Here is a 23306-nt window from a genome sequence, read left to right as displayed (position 1 = left end):
GGCAAACCCTTCCTGCACTATGTGACGCGGCCTCTGTAGTGCAGTGGTAGAGCATCGGTTTATCAACGCAGCGGCTGGGTTCGAGCCCTGGTCTTCACGGTTTAATATATTATTTCAATCACACCTTCCAATCACATATAAGCTTAGCGTTTGGGTCCTGCCTTCCAAAAGTCTGTGGTGGCTCACCCAATTGACCTCTGAAACACCACCCAGATGATCTGAATTCAAATCCCACCTCTGGCAAGCCACCTGATTACAGATCTATCTATCTATATCTATCTACCTATCTATTATATATATATTATGTCAGTGCCTGGAAAATGACAAAACTAGGAATACAGATTTTGTTCTGACAGCAGTGAGACATCAGAAAAGGTTATTTAACATCAACATGTACAGTATATCTAATTTGATTTTTCATGGAGCCCTCAGCTCATGAGGGCCCTGGGCATCTGCCTACCTTTGCCTAGTACACAGACCAACCACCCACACTCAATTTTTTCTTTGTATGTGGTAGTTTACAGTAAATGCTTCATAAAAAGATCTGAACTAAGCATGTGTCTGAATGTCACTGCTACAGCTTATAGATTTTAGCTCTCTGTCGAGCAGATCAACCTGCAACCTAATGTCATGTTCTGCTTATTGAAAATAAGTGATTCCAAATACTTAAACGGCAGGAATGATCTGGATCAGATGTGTTCAGTCAGGGCTGGAAATTCTCCAGGAGCAGGGTTGGTGACCACTGCACTGTATACACTTTGGTATTGTTACTTAGTATTTATATAGTGTTTGTATGGGAACTTGTAGTCTGGGAGTCAGTGCAGACTGAGCATTTCATTGTGCACTGTTATGTTTCTGTATGACAGTATAGAATATGTCACAATAAACTCTTGAATCTTTAATGAATCTTTAATCTTGAACTAGCAGCAAGGTAACACAGCAGTGTTTGACCAGGGGGTTTCTTTTTATTCTGACTTCATACAGAGCAAATCTACACAGATACCAATGACAGCTTTTGTACTCATCGCGTTACAGGAGGGGAGTCTGATTTGTACTGAAAAAGTCAGTGTAAGTATAAATATACGAACGTGGACAGGTAATGAAATATTTCCAGGTGCCAGTATTTGAATACTGAAATCATTATTTAGGTATTCATGACATTGCATCACAGAAAATTAGGAAGATATTGGGTTGAAAAATAAACATCTCTACACTAGTGTTTTAAAAATAAAGCCACCGAAAAGTGTTTCTTGGGAGCAATAACACAGAATAACCACTTTTTTTTCCCCTAAAGAGTCTTTCAATGGATGCTACTTTGTAGACCTATTTTTGAGATGTGAGTACACAACAAAATCTTATTGAAAGAGCCACCACACAATGAAAAAGTTCTGTACCAATTAAAGTGCTCTCATTTTGGAAAATTTTCTTGGCATTTTGAAATAATATGCAGTAGGTAATCATCGTTGTGATTTTAAAACATACTCTTCATTTCCCATTCCATGCATTCCATATATTGAAACACAGCTGCAGAAACAGCCTGTTTGGAATTCATTATTTTTGTGATGTCACTAAAACCAACACAGTTATAAACTTAGCCTACTACCCAGCCAACAACAGTTTAGCCCCGCCCATTAATGCTGAAGTTATAAGGAGTGTTTCAGCTCAGACTGCTTTTTGAACAAGGCATGATATAAGACAGCTAATCTAGAGGTCATTTAAATATATCAGTCTTAAAGGCTCACTGGCAAAAAAAACAGCCTGTATAATTGTAAAAGGTGTTAAGAAAGGCTGGAAAATTGTCATGTCAAAGAGAACTGCGAATTGTACATAAAACAACACAAATATTATATGTGAGCCACACGAAAAAGTAAAGAGTATATTTCATCAGTATCTTATTTATTTTATACATTTATGCATAATTTAATTGTGAAGATTTTACTTTGTAAACAAAGTAATTTGAAGGTTTGATGTGAAATTCATTTGAGAGAAACACAGTCAGAGCTGTTCACAGTGGTGACAGAAACCAGATGTCTCTAAAAACTATGTCACAAAAAAAGTTATTACATGAAAGTGTTATGAATGTGAATACAGCCAAAGCTAATTTTTTTTTTCTTCCTTGCAGTAAAATAAATATCAATTCATTAACTCTGATCAATTTCAGAGCCTTCAGCAGAGCATGGACAAGGCAGCAAGTTATATTTTGAACAACATTGCTTCTGAAAGCAATCCTTATGCTGTGGCCATTGCATCTTATGCTCTAGCAAATGCTGGCAAACAGAATCATGATGTACTGTTCAAATTTGTCTCAGCAGGTAAGCTGAAAAACTCACCATACTTCAAAACAAGCTGTTATAGTTAATCCATCTTTCCAAGGTCCAGGAGATTTTAATTAAATTGAGACCATTAAGTTTGCAAAAAAGCATTTAAAGTAGTTGTAACAACTTTAATGATGGGTGGAGGAAAGATGCCAGGGGCAGGTATGAAGAAGGAGAGCTTTCTTTTATTATTATTTATACACAACGCAAAACACTCGGCGTTTCAGCCCACAAAGTAAGACAAGACGCTTGCTGGGACTTTTCGGTCCTTTCTTTTCTTTTCTTTTCTTTCTTTCTGGTTCAGCTCAGCTCAGTTCAGCTCAGCTCAGCTCTCCTTCTCAGGTCTCCTTCTCTCTCTGGGCTCTGCCACCTACTGAAGGAAGAGATGGCTTTAAGTAGGCTGGCACAAACAAGGCACAGGTGAACACAATCAGCTACTTAGCCCACTGGTTCAGCCAGACCGGCTTCTCCATCCCGCATTTGACGCTCGGCCACGCCCCCTTCTCCACAGTAGTCTTTATGACAGATGACACCTATTGAAATAAGCATTTATAAACATTTATGTAGGGTTATGTCAGTTGTCAAGACAAGCTTATGTAAGTGTCATGTACCCTTATAAACAGCACCCTACAGTAAAGTGTTACCAAATTCTTAACTCATGTAGAACTTGATGGCAGCAACACATCTCAAAAGTTGGAACAGGGCCACATCTACCATTGTGTAGCATCCCCTCTTCTTTTAACAACAGTCTGTAAACATCTGGAAAGTGAGGACACCAATTGCTGGAGTTGTAGGAGAGGAATGTTGTCCCATTCTTGTCTTATATAGAATTCTAGCTGCTGGGTTTTCTTTGCCAGATTTTTCATTTCATGATTTGCCAAATGTTTTCTATTGGTGAAAAGACAAGACTGCAGGCCGGCCAGTTCAGCACCCGGACTCTTCTTCTGTGAAGCCATGCTGTTGTGATGGATGCAGTATGTGGTTTATCATTGTCTCGCTGAAATATGCAAGGCCTTCCCTGAAAGAGAAACTGTCTGGATGGGAGCATATGTTGTTCTACAACCTCTGTATACTGTTCAGCATCAATAATACCTTTCCATATGTGTAAGCTGCCCATGCCATAGGCACTAATACAACCCCAAACCATCAGAGATGCAGGCTTTTGAACTGTGCGCTGATAAGAAGGTGGATGTTTTTTTTTAGCTTACGCAAGATTACCAGTATTTTGCCCCTGTCCCAACTTTTTTGAAACATGTTGCTAGCATTAAATTCAAAATAGGCATATATTTTTCAAAAAACAATAACATAATATGTTGTCTTTGTACTCCTCTTGATTAGATATGCGTTTAAGTGATTTGCACATCATTTTTGGAACAGGGTTGTATGAGTGGAATCAGGATGGAAGAGTTGACAAATCTATTTCTGAAGAATTTCTACCTCCTCAATCCACTGTCAGGCAGATAATGTACACACAGAGAAAACTGAACAACCCTGTCACCCTTCCCATACATGGTCACCCAACAAAAATCACTCTAAGAACAAAGCCAATATATTCTGCTTTGCGTTCTTCATGGCTCAAATTTAGCAAAAACCAAACGCTGCATTCCTCAATATGAACCTCATCCCAATTATGAAATATAGCGGTGGTAGTTTTTTTGCTGCTATTGGCCCAGGGCAGCTTGCTAACATGCAATGGTATTATGGATTCTGGTTTGTATCAGGAAAATCTACAGGAAAATGTACCAAACAATGTTTGGATCAGAGAAAATTCTGTATTCTGAGTCAAGTCCAGACCTTAATCCAATAGAAGTGTTGCAGCAGTATCTGAAGCGTTGATTTCAGATACTGAAAGAAAGACCACCATCACAAAACACCACTGAGCTGGAGCACTGCTTTAATTTGTGTGTTTATCACAGAGCGCACTCACTGGACAGTTACGGGAAGTCATTCTTATACCCTGGAGGCCACTGGTTATGCTTTGCTGGCACTTCTGAAGACTAAGAACTTTGAGGAAGCTGCACCAGTTGTGAAATGGCTAAAGAGTAACCAAGAATACAGCAATAACTACCACTCCACTCAGGTGAGACACATATGTAGTGTAATATACAAACATGTATACGTAACACATACAACCCCATTGTAAAATGAAGAAGAAATATTCCAGATTCTGCACTATTTCTATGTTACTACTCAAATTTGTGACACTGACCATGTTAATGTAACGGGTTTTGCAATTTTAATGTTATTATTGCTAGAACCTTATGTGAGGGTGTGAGGTAACCCGGATTTATTTGAAGTCTACAGACCAGGGCAAGAGAGAGAAACGCTCGCACCAAGGATGCTTCAGAAAAGGGAATTTATTGGCTAAATATCAAACTACTTTTGGACTACATTCAATGATAAACAATAGAAAATAAAACAAGAAAACAAAACAAAACAAAGTGATAGTAATGAAAGACAAAATAGCTCGAGTAAGTAAGAGTGATTCGTACTAAATGGTATGAGGCAGTGTGGTTTGGGGAGTTGCTTGGGAGAGCCTCTAGAGAATTAACCTAAGCCTGGACAGGAGTAACTATATGGCTGGATGTACCTATAAAAGTTCTCTTATTAAATAAATTGGCGTCAGGGCCCTGACTGCACATTGATGGTTCCAGCTTACGTGGGAGTCGGGGGCTGATTTCAGGAGGGGTCGTCTCAGGACAGACACGATCGAAGGCTGGAGCTCACGCGGTGGTTCCTCTCCTAGCTGGCCGTGGATGCTGCATCTCAGTGCGGGCACGCGCCTTCCCGTCAGTGATTGGGCGGAGGCGTCTCGTGGCCGTCTGACGGTGGAGCTTGGGCAGCCTTTCGAGGGTCGATCTGTTCACAGATCAGTGCGTGGCTCTGGGTGTGATGCTGGGTCTCCGTGGTGTCCAAACCACTCCCACTCCGCTGGCGAGGTTCAGGTTGCAATCAGGGTTCTGAGGCTGGTGGTACCAATTTAACTAACTACCTCTCTTTAGCAGAATTGAAAGTTATGGATATATTCTCCCTGGCCCGACAAGAAATATCCACCTTCCTTCTCTGAGGGTGGTTCAAACTTAAGGTGTGTAGACGACCAGGCAAGTTACAAAACAAACAAGGTTTCAGATCTGATAATTTAGCGTCCTAATACTTCTGACCTGTCTTTCTGACCTAGGCTGGCACAAACTTAGAAACTTGTTGCGAACGCAGGAACTCTCCCAAATTTGCGGTGCACTCTGGTTTTGCTCAGCTGGAGGCCCTACCCTTTGGAGGTGGTGCCAGAGTGCTGATAGGTTCTCTTCACATAAGGTTCTCTGATTGGTTGTGCATAGTTTGAGGAATGCCTTCCCCAAAATCACTGCCTCCTTTGTTTCACCTAGTTTAAACAAAGAAAAAGAACATTTCTATATCATCCAATTGGTTTAACTTTCAAAATCAAGGAATGAACAATTTAGATATTCAGGCATGTTTCTAAGAGAGAGTTTAACCCTTGTTACCTGATACACAATACATGTCAAAGAACACAGGTACTATTTGCCTATCATCTCTGAATATGACCCAATGCATGAAAAAAATAAAGTCAACAATAAAAGGAAAGGAACAAAGGAAGAAAGAAAAGAAAACCACATTCAGGATACATCTTGGTCAAAGGTCTAAACTCAAAGCAATTAAATGGTTGGGTCTGACTGTTATCAAAGTTATACTCTACGTATTTCTAGCACTTAATGATAAAAAAAAAAAAGATACAGGTAATATTTAGGTACTACCCAACAACAAGATTAATACCACAAGTAGTATTACTTACAGATCATGGAAACTTTGATAATCAAGGAGACAAAGCACGAATCATCAAGCAGAATCAAGCAGACAAAGCACGAAGTTTTCTTGCTTTTTTATAAGCACAAGTCCTTATGGTGGTGATGTGGTAATTTGTGGTTTCACCCCTTGGGGGTGCTGTGGGTCCATGCTTGAGATCCCTAGGGAATTTAGAAAGTTGGAATTTTGCCCTCCAAAGTCGTACAAATTCCGTTTTGGTATGTCTAGTTTAGTTAAAAAGAGTTCTAACGAATGGTTGTAGTTTGGAGGGGACAAACACCTTAGAAATGTACTTTCTGTTACTTAAGATAAAAAGTGGTCCACAGTACTTTGGAGAGCCATCTGCCACGTTCCAGAGGAAGGTGTCCTGTTTTTCTCCAGGTCAAAGGAGAGGGGTGCAGCCTCTTGATTCAGCCATAAATCTGACTGAGTCTGGGGTTGGGGTATTAAGCCGACAGCTTTACGCCTCACTCCCAGACTTGCTGGAGCCAAAAGGCCCTTAACTTTTGGGTAAACACTCTGCTTGAGGTAGAGTTTCAGCCAGTGTTCGCTACATTAAGGTCCGATGTTGTGCAAAAAGATCCATTTTTTTAATCTTATTTCTTCCATTAAAGCTCTTGTTCAGACGACTCATGTGAATCTCAACCGTTCATCAGAGACTTTTGTCAATATTAGTGATCAGAGTCTGTGCCAGCTCAAGTGCAACCTGTCATTAAAGCAAAAGGGGGACAAACAACACAAGAAATCATGAAATGAAAAATTAATGTTAATGTTAAAATTTTAAAGATTCTACTTTTCACTCAGATTGTTACACTGATAATTCCATTTGTTATGAAAAACTTTGTATTAAATTAGGAAAGAATGCAAAATAGATTTTCACTAGTGTTCTTTTGGACCCCATATATGCGTATATTTCGAAATATTCTTTATGATATATGTGCATATATGGCATATATCAGATTTCTGTATGGGAAAATATAGAAGGAGAATAAAATAAGAAATACATAAACAAAAAACAATGTGCTGTAAATACAGTATCTCATCAGTGAGAGAAAATGTGGCACATAGAGAAGTCTAGCAGGGGAGGAGTGTAGTGTTCTAGGTGGAGAGGAACACTACAGGATATACAGGGTTTAAGTATTTAAATCTATTCCTTGTATTAAAGAAACTCAGTGAAGGTCACTAAGTATAGGGGTTATGCTGGCTTCTCAACAAGATTTGAGTACAGAAGTATGGAGAGAGTCAAGTTAAGAAGTGGGTGCATTGAATTTAGTTACACGTTTAACTGACCTGAGTGAAAGGTTTTTGCCCACCAGTGTTGGCCTGTTAGAATGTTCTCCAGTGCTCACTATGATTATTATAAAAATCCCGTATCTCTTTGTTCTCCTCTACACCCTCAGGCTACTGCTTTGATCGTTGAGGCAATAACGAAGTACATGACGGAGATGCCACCACCACCCACTACTGGAGGTATGATTGTCACTGTCAGCTCCACTGCAAGAAAAAGCAGTTTCAAAGGCACGTTCACCAAAGCCACCAGAGGTTTACAGCGTTCTGCCAGGGTAAGCAGAGAGCCATCAGTGCTTTATGGGTTTTTTTTGTTCGATTTTCTGGATGACTGTATATTCTGTAATTCATCCAATCATCCAAAAATTTTGGCTCGTACATGCGTCACCAGGGTGTTAATTACTCCCTCACTATTTAGCATTACTGCTACTAGATTTCGTGCTGACTCAGTCATAGCGGCACACTGCATCAGTATGGGATAATTTCACATATCGAAAAAACAAGAGATGTTGCAAGTTCCTTGATGTTGTCACATTTCATTCCATATTCTCAGGTTTCATTGCAAATATTCACATTTTTTTAGTCTATATATATTGTGATGAAGGTATCTTGACAGGAAACTATCTAGAAATGTCTAGAAATATCTTATAATAATAATAATAATAATAATATACATACATACATCATGTAAACCGCTTACCCTTCTGGGTCGCGGTGGGGTACTGGAGCCTATCCCAGCTGTCATTGGGCGGAAGGCATAATAATAATAATATGATATAGAAAAATAATTGAATCCACTGGTTATTGACTTAATTTAAGATGATTTCACTTTTTGAGATGTACCTTTTTGCAGTGTCATTCAATGCTATATTGCGTTCAACAGTTCCAAGCTAATGGAGATTTAACAGTGGTGGCTACCGGGGAAGGTGAAGGCTCCATATCAGTAAGTTAACTGCTTATACACTTACCAGCTACTTCATTAAGTACACCTCCTTGTATCTTCACTCTTTGTCCATTTTATCAGCTCCACTTACTATAAAGGTGCACTTTGTAGTTCTACAGTTACAGACTGTAGTCCATCTGTTTCTCTGCATACTTTGTTAGCCCCCTTTTACCCTGTTCTTCAGTGGTCAGGACCCCCATGGACCCTCACAGAGCAGGTACTATTTGGGTGGTGGATCATTCTCAGCACTGCAGTAACACTGATGTGGTGGTGGTGTGTTAGTGTGTGTTGTGCTGGTCTTAGTGGATCAGACACAGCAGTGCTGCTGGAGTTTTAAACACTGCGTCCACTCACTGTCCACTCTATTAGACTCTCCTACCTTGTCAGTCCACCTTGTAGATGTACAGTCAGAGACGATAGCTCATCTGCTGCTGCACAGTTTGTGTTGGTCATCCTCTAGGCCTTCATCAGTGGTCACAGGATGCTGCCCACAGGACGCTGTTGGCTGGATATTTTTGGTTGGTGAACTATTCTCAGTCCAGCAGTGACACTGAGGTGTTTAAAAACTCCAGCCGCACTGCTGTGTCTGATCCAATCAGACCAGCGCAACACACACTAACACGCCACCACCACGTCAGTGTTACTGCAGTGTTGAGAATGACCCACCACCCAAATAGTACCTGCTCTGTGGTGGTCCTGTGGGGTCTTTACCATTAAATAACAAGGTAACAAAGTGTGCAGAGAAGCAGACGGACTACAGTCTGTACAGTCTACAATTGTAGAACTACAAAGTGAAACTGTATGGTAAGTGGAGCTGATAAAATGTACATGTTAGGTGATGCATGAAGTGGCCAGTTGGGGTATCCTCAATCTTTATAGCAAATTAAGAAAAAGGGTTGCATAATAATTATTTTGTTCAATTTTGAAATTATTATTATTTATCACAATGATTAATTAAAAAAAAAAATACTTTCACCAGTTTTATTGCAACATATCATTATAAACCAACAGTCAAATTAAGACCAATACCTTAATCACATTAATTAAATGTATGCTAAAGATGAACAAACTTAGATTTAAAACATAGTGTGCTACCACAGTATGCAGCCAAATAGAATTTAGATGTATGAATGCATAGAAAAGGTAATAACATTATGTAATAGCCAATTAGCTTCCTTTAACTAAGCTCAATGATATCACCGTAAATTATGGTTATTAAAGAAGGCAAAAATCTTAATCAGCTATGCAGCCCTTATAAGAAATCAAACGGGGAAGAGTAATAGGCATGTAGCCAACAATTCACCACTTCCTTTATGTCTTCCAGGTCATCACACTGTACTACGCCAAACCTGACGAAAACTCCACATCGTGCAAAAACTTCGATCTGGATGTGAAATTTATCAGAAACAGAACAAGTATGTTTACTTTTTCATATATTTCTTTTTTCATTCTTATCTGTGTTCAGTTTTTAATGAGTACACTGTAAATGTTAAAGCAGTTTTGCTCACATCAAATCAACGCTATACAAACAGATTTAATAGTTTACCTTTACCATTCACACGCCAGCTGTAGCAGGAATGGATCCATATCTGCGTTTTAGGGCAGCGTTACGTACGTCAGCCATTTTTCTCTGAATCGTAATGTGGAATTACAGAGTGATTTTGTGGGCACCACAATTTCCCACTAGTGAAATCCATAGATTGGATTGTCCAAATGGCCATTGTAGCTGCAGGGTTTCATTCCCAAAAAGCAGGAATGCACCTAAACAGCTGCTGAAGACTAAGACTGAACAATTAAACAAGTGGAATCAGGTGTGCAGCCACACCAGCCCTTTGTGGATAAGACTGTACACCATAGATCACTAAATCGGATGACTGTATAGCAAAGTGCATTGCGAGTTTCCTGTTACTAACCAGCAGACATAGGAATGTTAGCTAAAGTTAACAGACATAGAAAATGAAACTTATCAGACTCTCAACCTGATTTTGAATTACAGTGGAGCTTTGCGGAAAGAAACAGGAGCTCAGTTGAAACACTATAATCTGAAGTTTTAGGGAGCTGCTTTATGTGGCTTTGGCTAATGTGAAAAATAAAAATTAGATCAAAACAGACTCCTATGAGCCCTGTCTCTCCTGAGTGCTTCTGTCCTGGCTTTTCTCCTGGCAAGCCATAAGCGTTGTTATACCAAGCTGAATATAAAATAAAGGCATGTGATTTGAAGCTCTTCTGTGGGAACTGGTTCATTCCTGTGCTGTGGTTTTATCTGTGTAATGGTTGCTTTTTCCATACTGCTGTTTCTATGGTTAGTTTGTAGATGTTGTATTGTTTGTTATTGTTCAGTGGTCAGTCATGTTGGTAAGATTTGGTTCCATTTTGGAACAAATGTAGGACGGTGTTCACTAGTTTGCCCTGTAAACACACAAGGCAGCAATGTAGCAGTGCATATACGCAGTTTTACGGCATGTTTAATTCTCTGCGGAGACTGTCTAGCTGCATACATACCTAAACATGACCAGAAACATGTTTATGTGTATTTTCTACTCAGCTTTTACTTGATGTTCAGTTGTGGGTCATAAAACCACCCGGTGCCTTTATGTGTTCTGATGTTTTTTTACTGTCATTCGTTCTCCTGCTGTCATGCCCTGCAGTCACTGATAAAACTATTAGAGTGCAAGCTGACTAGTTAATATATGTCAATAGTGTAGGAATGAAGTGAACACATCAGAGCAAGTTATTTGAATTTGTGAAATAATGATGACAGTAATACCAACAGCTAAATGCATTATAATGCTAATACACACCATCTACTTTTTGCAGTTTCCTTTGACGGTGCACTTGCAACTTACACACTTTCTATAGAGACCAAGTAAGTAAAACATAGGTTTGCTTCACATGCAAAAGCATCCAGGAGTTTTATCGTACTGGGAAATACAAGTACTAGCTAGTAGAAAGCTATCAGAGCTTCCAGTTGCTGTAAAGGTTCTTGTTGAAGCAGCAGCCCCCACTTTAAATTAAGTGTCTCTAATAACTGTGTAGTGACATGTGAACAACATATGCTACAACATTGTAACTACTAATGATTGTTACGGTTACAGATGGATTACAGAAGTACAGCCTTGTGTAATTACACATGTATATCAACTTCAATTTTGCCTCATGTAATTACACAAGTGTGATCGTAATAGTTGTAACAGCCCATGCTCTCATGTATTTACACAAATGTAATAACAAACATAATTACATTTGTAATCAGACTGGAACAGCTGATATGGTCTAGTTGCTTTGTGGTTAAAGGAATGGTTTACCTTAGGTTTGCACTGCAGCTGTGAAGCCAATATAAAGTTTGTATCACTCAAAAAATTTTAGAGATTTTAGACCTTCATTACTTGTCAGCCTGATAACTCCAGTGCAAACTTCATTGAATGTGTTTGGTTTTAAAAAAGATTCTTTAGTCAAGAAAATGATTCTAAATAGAACCATGAAAACTTAAAGAACCCTTTGCATGATTAAAGGGCTCTTTGCATGGTGAAAATGTTCTTCAGATTAGTAGAGCTGTAGATGGTTCTATATAGAACATTTTTGAAAATAGTTTATTCTATGGGTTCTTCTGTTGTTACAGTGTCAAGCATGTAACCCATAGAAGAACCCTATTTGGTGCTATATAGAACCCTTTTTAAAAAGGTTCTACATAGAATTATCTACAGCACATTCATGCATGGTCTTCATCAAAGTAAAGAACCCGTTCATGTTGCAAAGAACCCTTTAATCATGCAAAGTGTTCTTTGAGTGTTCATGGTTCTATTAAGAACTATTTTCTTCACTAAAGAACCCTTGAGGAACCATTTTTAAGAGTGTGTAATATGTAGACTTTTAGAATTAATGTAAATATCCCTCATTTTATCAGCCATTACTGACAGACAGGAGAACCAGTCTTAATTTTTCTGTTTTAGTGTTAAGATACAGATCAAATAAGAACAAAAGACTGAACATGCATGCAGACAAAGCAATGAAATCAGCCAGACAAATAGCTAAAATATTGTGCATCGACTTTCTCACATTTAGAATAAGAATGATCAGTGACTTTCTTTTGGGAAAGCTTACTAATGAGCTCATCATGACCAAATGATCATTTTTTTCCAAAAAAAAAGAACCCTTAGTGAGGATGATGAATGATTGGCTGCCACTAAGGGTGGGCAATACAGCAAAAGTAGAGCATCACAATATTTGAAGATATTTGAAGCATTTTCAGAATCCACAATACTGTATCATTCTGCTGGGCACCTCCTGCTAAATAACAATTTCTTTGCAGCTAACCGTTAGTATGTTTCTACTATGATGGCAGAACTCAGTGCCTGCAACGGAATCAAAGCCTTATGTTATTTACACTCCCTGTTGTGTTTCATTGCCCATTTATTATTTATCATGATAATGATATCATCATATTGCCCACTTCTTCCTCCTAGTGTGAAGAAAATTTTGTACAAATTACCTACAGATCAGAGCAGAGTAACTGCAATGTAGAATAATGTGCTTTGTAGAGCTTGGTGATATGGCCAAAAATGTTATCACGATAAACAAAATTCATATCGTTCGAAATTGATACATATCGCAATAAATGTCAAATCATTATTTCTTTTAATTTTGAAGGCTGATTTTTGCTCTCGAGTGGTTAATTGTGGATGCTTTATGGTCAGAACATGACAAATACTCACCAAACAATGGAACATTGGACAAATCTGTCATGGGACAGTGGGAGAACGTGTCTGGTGAGCTGTTTTTATCAGCTGGAAAAGCACAGCCGCAGTTTTTGTAATAGTCATAATTTAAGAAAGCAAAGATTATTTTTATCAGTCTGGTGACGAGCGCTCGGCTATCCCATTACAAATGCTAAACAAGTGGCATCAACAGTGCAAAACTGTTTAGTTTCTCAACAACGTCAACTTCGTATGAACAGCAAACATTAGCTGGCTCAGTAGGCCAGTGATCGATCACACAGCCTTACTGCCATCAGTCCTACCACGTCCATATCAGAGCACATCACAGTATTCAGACACCGGCTAGCAGACGACTGGATTTCTCTAATTTATCATAGTAGTTTGAGGGGTGAACTGCAGTATATCTGATGCTCGCTGTGTAAAAGCATTAATTGCAGTGTGAATCTCTCACACCAGACAAACAGAGTCCTCCTTTTATCTACGTTTAAACTAAAAGCAGTGCTTTTTTGTCTTGTTTGATCTACAGTAACATGAATTCGCTGTGTTGTGCGAGTGACCGATCGCTGCTTCAAGGTAGCCAGCTGCTAGAAACTGCTAGTCTGGGAAGCTAGCATTCTCTCACTCTCCAATGCCTCACAGTTTCCTCAGTTTACTTTCATTTAAATCAGGGCTATAAGTTGCATGAACCCACTTCATTCTTTCACTTGTTGCTTGGGAATGCACTAATACTTAAATATGACTGTTTAGCTCAGTAACACCGTGCTGGAGTTGTGAGGTGCAGACATGATTAAGCATTGCTAAAGCTTGTTAGGATGTACAGAAAGAGGTAACTGTAGGACAGTACAGTTACGCCACTGATCTCGTCACTCACACTTGGTCACAGGAGAACAGATCGCTGGTCACTCCACTCAAACAGGAAATATATAACTCCACCTTTCAGACATTGCTAAAGTATATTTGTATATGTATCCCTCTCTATTCATGCTGAAAAACTCGGAAGTGCGCCCTCTCCTGGTTAGAGCAGAGTAGTGTTGCTTTCCTTGCAGTAGAAAACGCCACTACGGCTTTCACTAGAATATGAAATTGTGAGAATAGTGTATTATATTGAGTATTTATTGAACCTTTCTTATAGTTCTATCGAAGAAAGTTGTATCGCGATAATTATTGTTATTATTTTATCGCCCAGCCCTAGTGCTTTAGAAATTAAAGTCTTCACTTTAAGCCCCATCTGTTTTAATCTTAAGTCTCAGACCCTCAGACAATAAGAAAAGCATGCTGGAATTTTATATTGATTAATCCTCCATGCCTCGATTACATTTGTAAGTAGAAGAAGAGATGTTTTGTTATGATAATATATGATGGTTCATCCAGTGAGTGTGCAGTGTAGTTTTTGTGGAAAGGAAAGTAGTGAAAGGTATATGCCAATTTTTTTTTTGGCATATAGAGCAAATTTGATGATAGGTGCATGCTCCCAGGTCACCTCTGTAAAGTTCACGCTGACTAATTTCACTTTAGGTTTCTGAATGACACCAATGAAGCCGCAATGACAATTCTGGACATCGGCCTGCTGACAGGGTTTGTACCAGATACAAGCGATCTGAAAAAGGTACGAGATCTGCACTGCAAATCTGAGAAAAGAACAAATGCATAACTTTCAGTAAAAAACTGAACTTTTCCCCTAAACTTTTACTTTGGGCTACTTTATGAAATATGAACTGTAGGATGAGTTGGAAAACGTTTGGTCTTTATTTTTGCAGCTGATGGGAACAGACAGGTACATCCAGGATTTTGAGGTGAACACACAACTTTCAGAACGCGGATCTCTCATCATTTACTTGAATAAGGTAATACTAATTGTCATCATCATTATGTTTTTATATATTTTATGCTTATCTGATCTGATTTTGTTACATTACTATAATCTGTTATGTTACTGGTAATTTTAACAGTTTATTGATTTAATGGTTTAGTGGTACTTTTTTATTATTAAATGTTACTATTATGATTTTTATTACTTTATTATAATATTTGATTTCTTTTTACTACTCAACTTTTTTTAATCCCTAATTTCTGTATTGCTCGGCTACATTGTAAATGAGGGTCTCCCTCTATGTATTCCGAGTTTAAAGGTTGATTGATTGATTGATTGATTGATTGATTGATTGAGACTTACTGAAAAGTATAAATTTAAGGATGTCCAGGCATATTTCAGTCAGGTTTCAGCTAAAATGAGCTCTGTACAAATCTGATCATCTGTTTCATTGGTCCCACTTTATATTAAGTGTCTGTAGTTACATGTGAACAACATATGCAACAAAAATGTAACTACTAAATGATTTGAGTTACAGATGGGTTACAGAAGTACACTTTATGTAATTACACGTCTACCAACTTCAATTTTGCCTCATTTAATTACACAAATGTATCATAATAGTTGTAACAGCCTATTCTCTCTAAAGTAATTACAAAAGGGTAATTTTTTTCTTAGAACATAAAGTGACTTTACTGCAGAATATCAAAGCTGGTAGCCAAATCATCAGATCAGACAATCAAAATTCATCATAAGTCAACATTAAACACTATAAATATAAAATAGTAATTTTGAAAAAAAAAAATAAAAAAAAAAGAAAGACTATAAAACAAAACACACCAGTCCAGTTTGTTTTAGCACATGCATATTATTCATGTGCTAAAACAAACTTGTTTTATTGTAATATTAATTGATGTCTAGAGCCTGTACTGGCTATCATGCTTGCTTATCAACAGATTTCGCTGAGTTATGTTTTTTATCTAAATTATACTTTATACTTTATAATAAGTATAATATAAAAGTAAGTCTCTCTCTCTCTCTCTCTCTCTCTCTCTCTCTCTCTCTCTCTCTCTCTCTTTCTATCTATCTGCCTAGGTTTCAAATGTAGTTAAAGAGAGAATTGTTTTCAGGATGCACAAGATGTTAGAGGTTGCTCTCCCTCAACCAGCAGGAATCGCAGTATATGAGTATTATGCTAAAGGTAAGAAGTTAAATGTATACAAAACAATCAGACCATCATAGACAAACAGTCCTTACAGTCCATATATGGAAACCAAGCTGCAAAAACTGCCTGTTTTGGGTGAAATGTTTTTTTACAATGTCACAAAAAACAGCACATTTACATACATTCATCACTTCAGCTACAGCAGTTTAGCCCTACCAACTCACACATGAGGATATACAGAGTGTTTCAGTCAGGACTGCTTTTTGAATGAGGCACTGTACACAGCAGCCAATCAGATTTAAATATATCAGCCTTATCAGCCTTAAAGTCACAGTAACAAAAACAGCCTGTTTAATTATAAGGCACAAAGACAGAATGGTCATGTAAACATTAATAGTAAATCTGTTTGGTACATAAACCTACACAAATATCATGAATAGACTACAAGGAATGCAGGGTAAATTTCATATATGAACCCTTTAATCTGTCTCTCTCTCACACACACACACAGTGCACACGCTTATCAGGTATTTGTATTTCAGAGAACCGCTGTGTGAAGTTTTATGACGTAGCTGAGCGAACGAGTGGAAAGCTTCACACCCTCTGCCCTACAGAAGTGTGCAGCTGTGCTGAAGGTAGGTTACAGCATGATGTTTACAATGTGTTAAAGTGAGGGCATATTACTGCTATTGGAATAAAACCTCATATCTCCAAAAAAGGAGAAGGAAAAACACCCAGCCCCATGTTATATTGTTTCCATTAACTGTGTAATTACACATTAATAACATATGCAAAACATTGTAACTACTGATGATTTAGTCAATGTTACAGAAGTGCAGCCTATGTAATTACACATGTGTATCAACTTCAGTTTTGTCTCATGTAATCACCCAAGTGTATCTACAGATCAGAAGTCTTTTCCAGCAGTTTAAGGAAGTATGTTTTACATTTATGTTTTACAGAATTACTGTGATATAACTGTGTTGTAACAAGGTAACCTAATCACATCACAATCACATGTACACGGTACCTTTATAACATCTACATAGGAAAATAGTAGTTGTTATAAAGGCACAATAGGTGGACAGTTCCTGTGTAGTTGTTATGTAAATACTGTGTAATAATGGGTAATATAGAGTGGTAATATAGAAATTGCTTTGGGTTTAATGCAACACATTTAATTAATGTCATAAAAGTTACATGTTAATATAAGGGGGCGTCTGCTGTTCTGTCACATTACAGAATGATTTAAAGCTCAAACTGGTTACAGTCACAGCACTAGCAATGTAAATGCTAGCTAAATGTTAGGAAAGCTGGCAGATACAGTGTAAGTAATGTCTTAATGTAAGTTATTAGATACTTCCTTTTACTGCTGTAAAAAAAATACTGAAAAATTATGCTCGTGTAATTACATGAGAGAGAATAAGCTGTTAGACAACTATTAAGATACACTTGTGTAATTACACAAGGCTGTACTTCTGAAATCCATCTGTAGCAGTGACTAAATCATTAGTAGTTACATTCATGTTGCATATGTTGTTTACATGTACCTACACAGTTATTAGTGACACAAACTAAAGTGGGACCAAACACCCTTAACTTGTAATGGAATTTTTATTCCATTATTTTAACACAATTCTAAGGGTAAATGGAATTTTCAAATTGCATTCAAAAGTAGAAATGACAAAAATGGAGGTACTAGATCTGTTAAATAAATGACCAGTAATGATGCTGGATTCCAGTATTAAATAAAAAGGTACTGTCCATAAATGTGCCCTCAAAATACACAACATAATCCAATCATGAACCTTCAGCGAGTGCGTATACATGCACTTAATAAACTGATAACTGCAGAAAACCAGACTTTTTCAGTAATCTATTAAACACATTTGCATGCTTAACCAGATATAGGGAGAAACTGGGTCTACACAGAGCCAATAAACTCACAGAAGAAGATGTGACGTAAAGGTGATATAACTTCATGCACCTTTTTTTAAAAAAAAAAATCATGCCACTTTACCTGAAAATATTAACATACATCATCTAGAACATGAAAAATACTTTCTATGACAATGTAGTCTGTTAAAGTGTCACTCCAAAAGTGATTTGCTGTGTCTTGCAGCAACACTGCTTGCTTATTTCTGGTACCGCCATTTATTTTCGCACTTGCTCAGACTGAGAAATCTGAAAGAAATCAGAGTAAGAGTTCACATGCACTGAGAAATCTGATTACTGAGCTAATATCCAGCCTCTTTATCAGATTTCTTAGTCAAATTTCTAGACCTTACTCTGAACTAAGAAATCAGAGTGTGCTGTTTACATGACTATTATAATAATCAGATAACTGATGAAATCCAGTTGTGATCAGACTATTACATGCATGTGAATGAATGTGCTTTTGAAAGGTATATTTCATTGACTTTCCCAGTGGAAATGGGCATATATGAGCATTTTAAAAACCTATCTTTTTGAAATAGCCAAATAAAAATAAAAGCTCGGAGTCAAGACAGGGTGTTTGGAGTCAGTGTAACTTAATATATAACTGTGAAGGGATGTGGTACAATTAAGCTCCCTGGACAAAATATTTGTGTGCATAATTTCATCCCCACTACTTGATTAAGCATTTAATCAACCAATCTTGTCAGGTAAGGATACATCAATCTCTGGATTTCCTGTCTATTTTAGTCCACTATTCCCTTAATTTTGTGCTTCATGTCCAAGCAGAACACATCATTGACATTCCCACATTCCAGGATAACCACTGTAGGATGACTGTATGTGACTGATGTTTTTCTGCATATGAGTTGTATTACAAAAAAGTATAAAAACCTCATTATTAGTAAAATCAATACTTTATATCATATATTTTAATATATGATATACTTTTAATAATAATAATTATAATAATAATAATAATAATAATAATAATAATAATAATAAGCTGTTACAAGTGTCTAAAACATTATTTCTTCCTTTAAGAGGTTATGGTTAGGTTTGTGCTTAGTATGAGAATATGTGTGTGTGTGTGTGTGTGTGTGAGAGAGAGAGAGAGAGAGAGAGAGAGAGAGATAGAGAGAGGCATCTGGAGCATTAATACTAAAAAATACATTTTAAAAAGGGCAATAAAGAATAAACCAACCTTAAAACAACCTTTTTTTCACACTGGAACTGTTACTCCACTTATAGCGAACTGCCCTCAGCTGAAAGGTCCTTCTGTCCCGGAAGAAAATGAGCGCACCAATGAAGCCTGTCGCAAAAAGGATTTTGGTAGGGACCCTTTCTCTGTGTGTTTGGGGCTGATGTACATTATCATGGAGAAATCAACTTTCAATGGCTAGATAAAGACAGGTCCTTTATGAAAATAAGCAATATTCTCTTTATTGCATTTATAACTTCCATTTTAAGAAAAAAAGTACATTATCTTTTTTTTCTTTTACTTTCTAGACTGTCATCACTTTACTGTTTCTTTTTTGTTTTGTGTTCAGCTTACAAGGCAACTCTGAAAGAAGTTAAGCTATCTAGGTCCACAATCATCTACGTCTTCACCATAGTAGAAGTTCTTTTAGCAGGTGAGTTACTTTGTCAGGGAAATCCAAGATCAGCACTTTTAGTTGTTTATGAGTACTAAAGTTAGCACTATTGGAACTGAATTAGGTTTACCAGAGAAGGTTGTGTTATGTAATGTGTCAGGATTTGACTGGCTGAGTGGTTCAATAACAGTCATTACCAATAACAGGGCGCACAGCCATGACTAAGAGCAAGTTGTGATATTCCATTATTGTGAGGTAGATTGGAACAGGACTAGTATTACTGAGTGTGTTCTGAGTTTAGTCAGTTACAGAAGATCTTTCACTCCACAGTTACTACTGTTCATCTATAAAAACTACACACACTGTAGATTCATACTGGATTAAATCCACAGATCTGTAATCACTTGAATTACACGACTGATTCAGCTCTTGTAGGACAGGGCTTCCCAACCCTGGTTCTGGCCCAACACTGCACATTTTTGTGCTGTGTCTCATAGAGCACACCTGATTCAATTCAGTATCTTACAGGGGTGTAAAGAGTACTGAAAATCCCTGTTTAATTAAAAGTACTGTTACTGTAGTGATAATTTACTCAAGTACAAGTAAAAGTATTAGTAAATAAAATTATTCAAGTAAGAGTAAATAAGTAGCTTCACATTTCTGAGAGCTGAGACTGATCACAGTCCGTGGTGCTAGAGCACATTACAAACCTTACTGTGAACAAGGCTTATATTAAACTGCATGTGTTTCATGGTTATACAGGACGTCCTAGTTTATCTGTTTCCAATAAAGTATTTTAGAGTCTCTGAAAGGCTGAGCAGAGGCTGTTACAGTTTAATTAAGTTAATTTAAGAGAAAAACCTGAGTCAAAATTATGAGTAAACTGCTTAATTAATAATTCAATTTTAGGTGTCAGTCCTGCTGCCCATCAGCTGGACTCTAGCTTACATTAATAGGTGTGAACTTCTACATACAATAAACATATTCACAGCCTTCACACTGTTTATTTTCACTGTTATCTGTTCAGAACATTTACACCATTAACAATCAGCAGCAACATCAGCAATTAACCCAGATTTTTACTGTAATATATTTCACTATTAATCATGCTGATCACTTCATACACAATCAGACATTATTACTGCATTTAACAGCTAAACAGCAAAACAGCATCTCAGAGATAAAGACAAACACCCAGGCAAAGAGAGAGAGAGAGAGTGAGAGAGAGAGAGAGAGAGAGAGAGAGAGAGAGAGAGAGACAGAGAGGCAGAGAGAGGGCAGGGAGAGATCAGGTCAGGCCAGTCAACAATAGCACGACAGAATTACTGCTCAGAATTTATGAAGAACCTGTATGAGACTAGATTTCTTGTCTCACAGCCATTCATGACAATTTATCTCCAAAACTGCAGCTAAATTAGGCTCTATAAATGGTAGACTGTGGGCTGTGGACGACACCTGTTAATTAAAGTATCTGACACGGTACCTGTTTAGCTCAGATCAGCTAACTAAAGACTAATGCTGCCTCAGGCTGGAGTCGAGTTGTGAGAGCGGATCTCAGCAGGTTTCGCTTTTGGCTGCTGATAATAATGCCGTTTTCTTTAGTTCATGTTAATCGAATACAGATGACCGTTTGGACATGGTCTGTTCCTCATGTGTGCTGGTTAAGTTCTCCTCTGTCCTTCACTAAACTTGACATCTCTGTGGTGTTTTTCCTGCTGGAGCTGCTGTTTCTTGATTGGTGAATCTTGTAAATTTAACCACATTCCGCACTTATTGGTTTCTGAGCTGATATGCTCATAATTTATTTTTACTCTGTAACATTATGAAAATTAAAATAGCAAAGTAAAAGTATTTAGTTAAAAATGAACTCAAGTATGAGTAAAAGTACTATGATTTAATTTTACTTAAGTACCGTTACAAGGAAAACTGTACTTAATTACAGTAACAAGAGTATATCTAATTTGTTACTTAAATTCTGGTATCTAATTATTAAGCCCCTCATTGGCTGGGTAAGTTGTGTAGAGAAGACAGACCACAAAAATGTGCAGAGCAAAGGGTCTCCAGGACTGCGATTGGACACCTGCTTTAAGGCATAAGATGCCATGAGCTGTGACTATGTTGGCCAATAGTCATTAAATTGAAGACATTTCATAATGCTATTTATCATTATTGTGATATTTAATAAAAAAACACTTTCAGCAACTTTAGCATTTATGAAGATTCTTTAGTCCCTTACATGGTATCCAGATGTTTTTAATATCATTAAAGTACATAGATATACAGTACAGTCTCTTTAAACCAGATGCCATTGGTTGTGACCTACAATGACCTACAATCATTAATACTGTGTTAATGATTAATTGTCCTTAAAATAAAAGTCATTAAGATTTATTAAAGTGTTCTTAATAATCACTAAATGCATTTTTAAATGGAACAATCAACCAAGAAAAGCATCATAGTTCCAAACTCTACCACCCCTTCCAAAATAAAGTGGGCATTATTGTTCTAACAGTGCTAATAGAATCAGTCTCATCATGCATCTGCAATTTATTTTATTTATTAATAAAACATGTGTTTGATTTTCTCAGGATCTGATCCAGTTCATCCCAAACGTCAGATTAATTTTTTGGCTCATTCTCAGTGCAAAGGTAAACTGGACCTGAAGGTGGGCAAAGACTACCTGATCATGGGGCCTGAGCCAAAGAAGGTTGCAGGAAGGTAAGAAACAATTCCAAGAAAGAAAGAGAAGTGTTTATCCATCTACTTTTATAATGCACTTAGGTTTGACCACATAAACTGACTGGTTGAGGAGTGTTCTACGCTTGCCGTTATACCTGATAAGACCACAGTTTTTTAATCATATTTGTTTCTTTCCACTAACCACTGGTAAATAACAGCAATATTTATAAGTAAAACTATGGACAACACTAAAAATTTCCCGTTTTAAAAACATATTCATTTAAAGCCATTATAAAATACTCCATATAATGTAGTGTTGAAGATGCTCTCAAGAAACTTGAAGGAGTCAACGTTCTGGTCCATGACTTAGATTTAATGTAGTTTTAATGGGAAAAGCGCACAGAATAGGAAAAACGCAGTGCTAATTGCTAGCTCTAGGCTCTTACTGCTCAGACTCACTAAGAAGCTTACTACAGCAATGAACAACACACTGCTCTTCAAAGTCCCTGCAAGAATGAGCCTAATACATGAACAAAATAACATAAAATAAACATGAACACAATTGTTTTTGTAAACAAACATAATAGAACAGGTGTGACTGATGGACATTGTTCCCCCGGGAGTAGTGACCTCACTGCTTTCCAGCTCCATCAGACAAAGTCTTGGAAAAGAGCCCGTTGCCTCCTCTAGCGTCCCCCTGGGCTCGGCATCTGAGCTGGCCGCTGCAGCTATCAGGGTGTCATGGTCCTCCAGGGTTCACTGAGGAGTGTCGTGGGGACTCCACAGCTGCTGGGCAGGGAGCCAGTTGTGCACCAGCAGTGCCGGGGAGCCTGGGGATCATCATTGTGGAGGGTCCCAATGTAAAAACAATAAGGCACTGAATTTTGGTGCGCTCCCAATACACCACATCTGGGTTCCATCCATTCATGGTCCCACTTGGGAGAGCAGCCAGTTTCTCTCCACTGGTTAAAAATGCCGGCCCTTGACCCGCAGATCACAGTTCTCTCCATCGTCCATTGCATTGTTGATGCTTGTGAGGATGA

General features: G+C 37.7%; 1 protein-coding gene across 1 annotated transcript in view; it reads left to right on the top strand.

The window, feature by feature from the left end:
- The window catches only part of LOC118803644 (complement C3-like), a 76963-nt gene that overhangs the window by 47304 nt on the left and 6353 nt on the right, over positions 1-23306 (top strand). The window contains exons 27-40 of the mRNA XM_036564105.1: positions 985-1068; positions 2162-2312; positions 4232-4395; positions 7535-7696; positions 8305-8364; positions 9689-9779; positions 11182-11230; positions 14595-14685; positions 14837-14923; positions 15985-16090; positions 16597-16689; positions 19241-19321; positions 19540-19623; positions 22173-22302. Coding sequence (XP_036419998.1) covers positions 985-1068; positions 2162-2312; positions 4232-4395; positions 7535-7696; positions 8305-8364; positions 9689-9779; positions 11182-11230; positions 14595-14685; positions 14837-14923; positions 15985-16090; positions 16597-16689; positions 19241-19321; positions 19540-19623; positions 22173-22302 — 1433 coding nt within the window. The remainder of the gene's footprint in view (positions 1-984; positions 1069-2161; positions 2313-4231; positions 4396-7534; positions 7697-8304; positions 8365-9688; positions 9780-11181; positions 11231-14594; positions 14686-14836; positions 14924-15984; positions 16091-16596; positions 16690-19240; positions 19322-19539; positions 19624-22172; positions 22303-23306) is intronic.

This window comes from Colossoma macropomum, unplaced genomic scaffold (genome assembly GCF_904425465.1).
Source record: "Colossoma macropomum unplaced genomic scaffold, Colossoma_macropomum, whole genome shotgun sequence".
NCBI lineage: Eukaryota > Metazoa > Chordata > Actinopteri > Characiformes > Serrasalmidae > Colossoma > Colossoma macropomum.
This window is presented reverse-complemented; position numbering and strand designations above follow the sequence as displayed.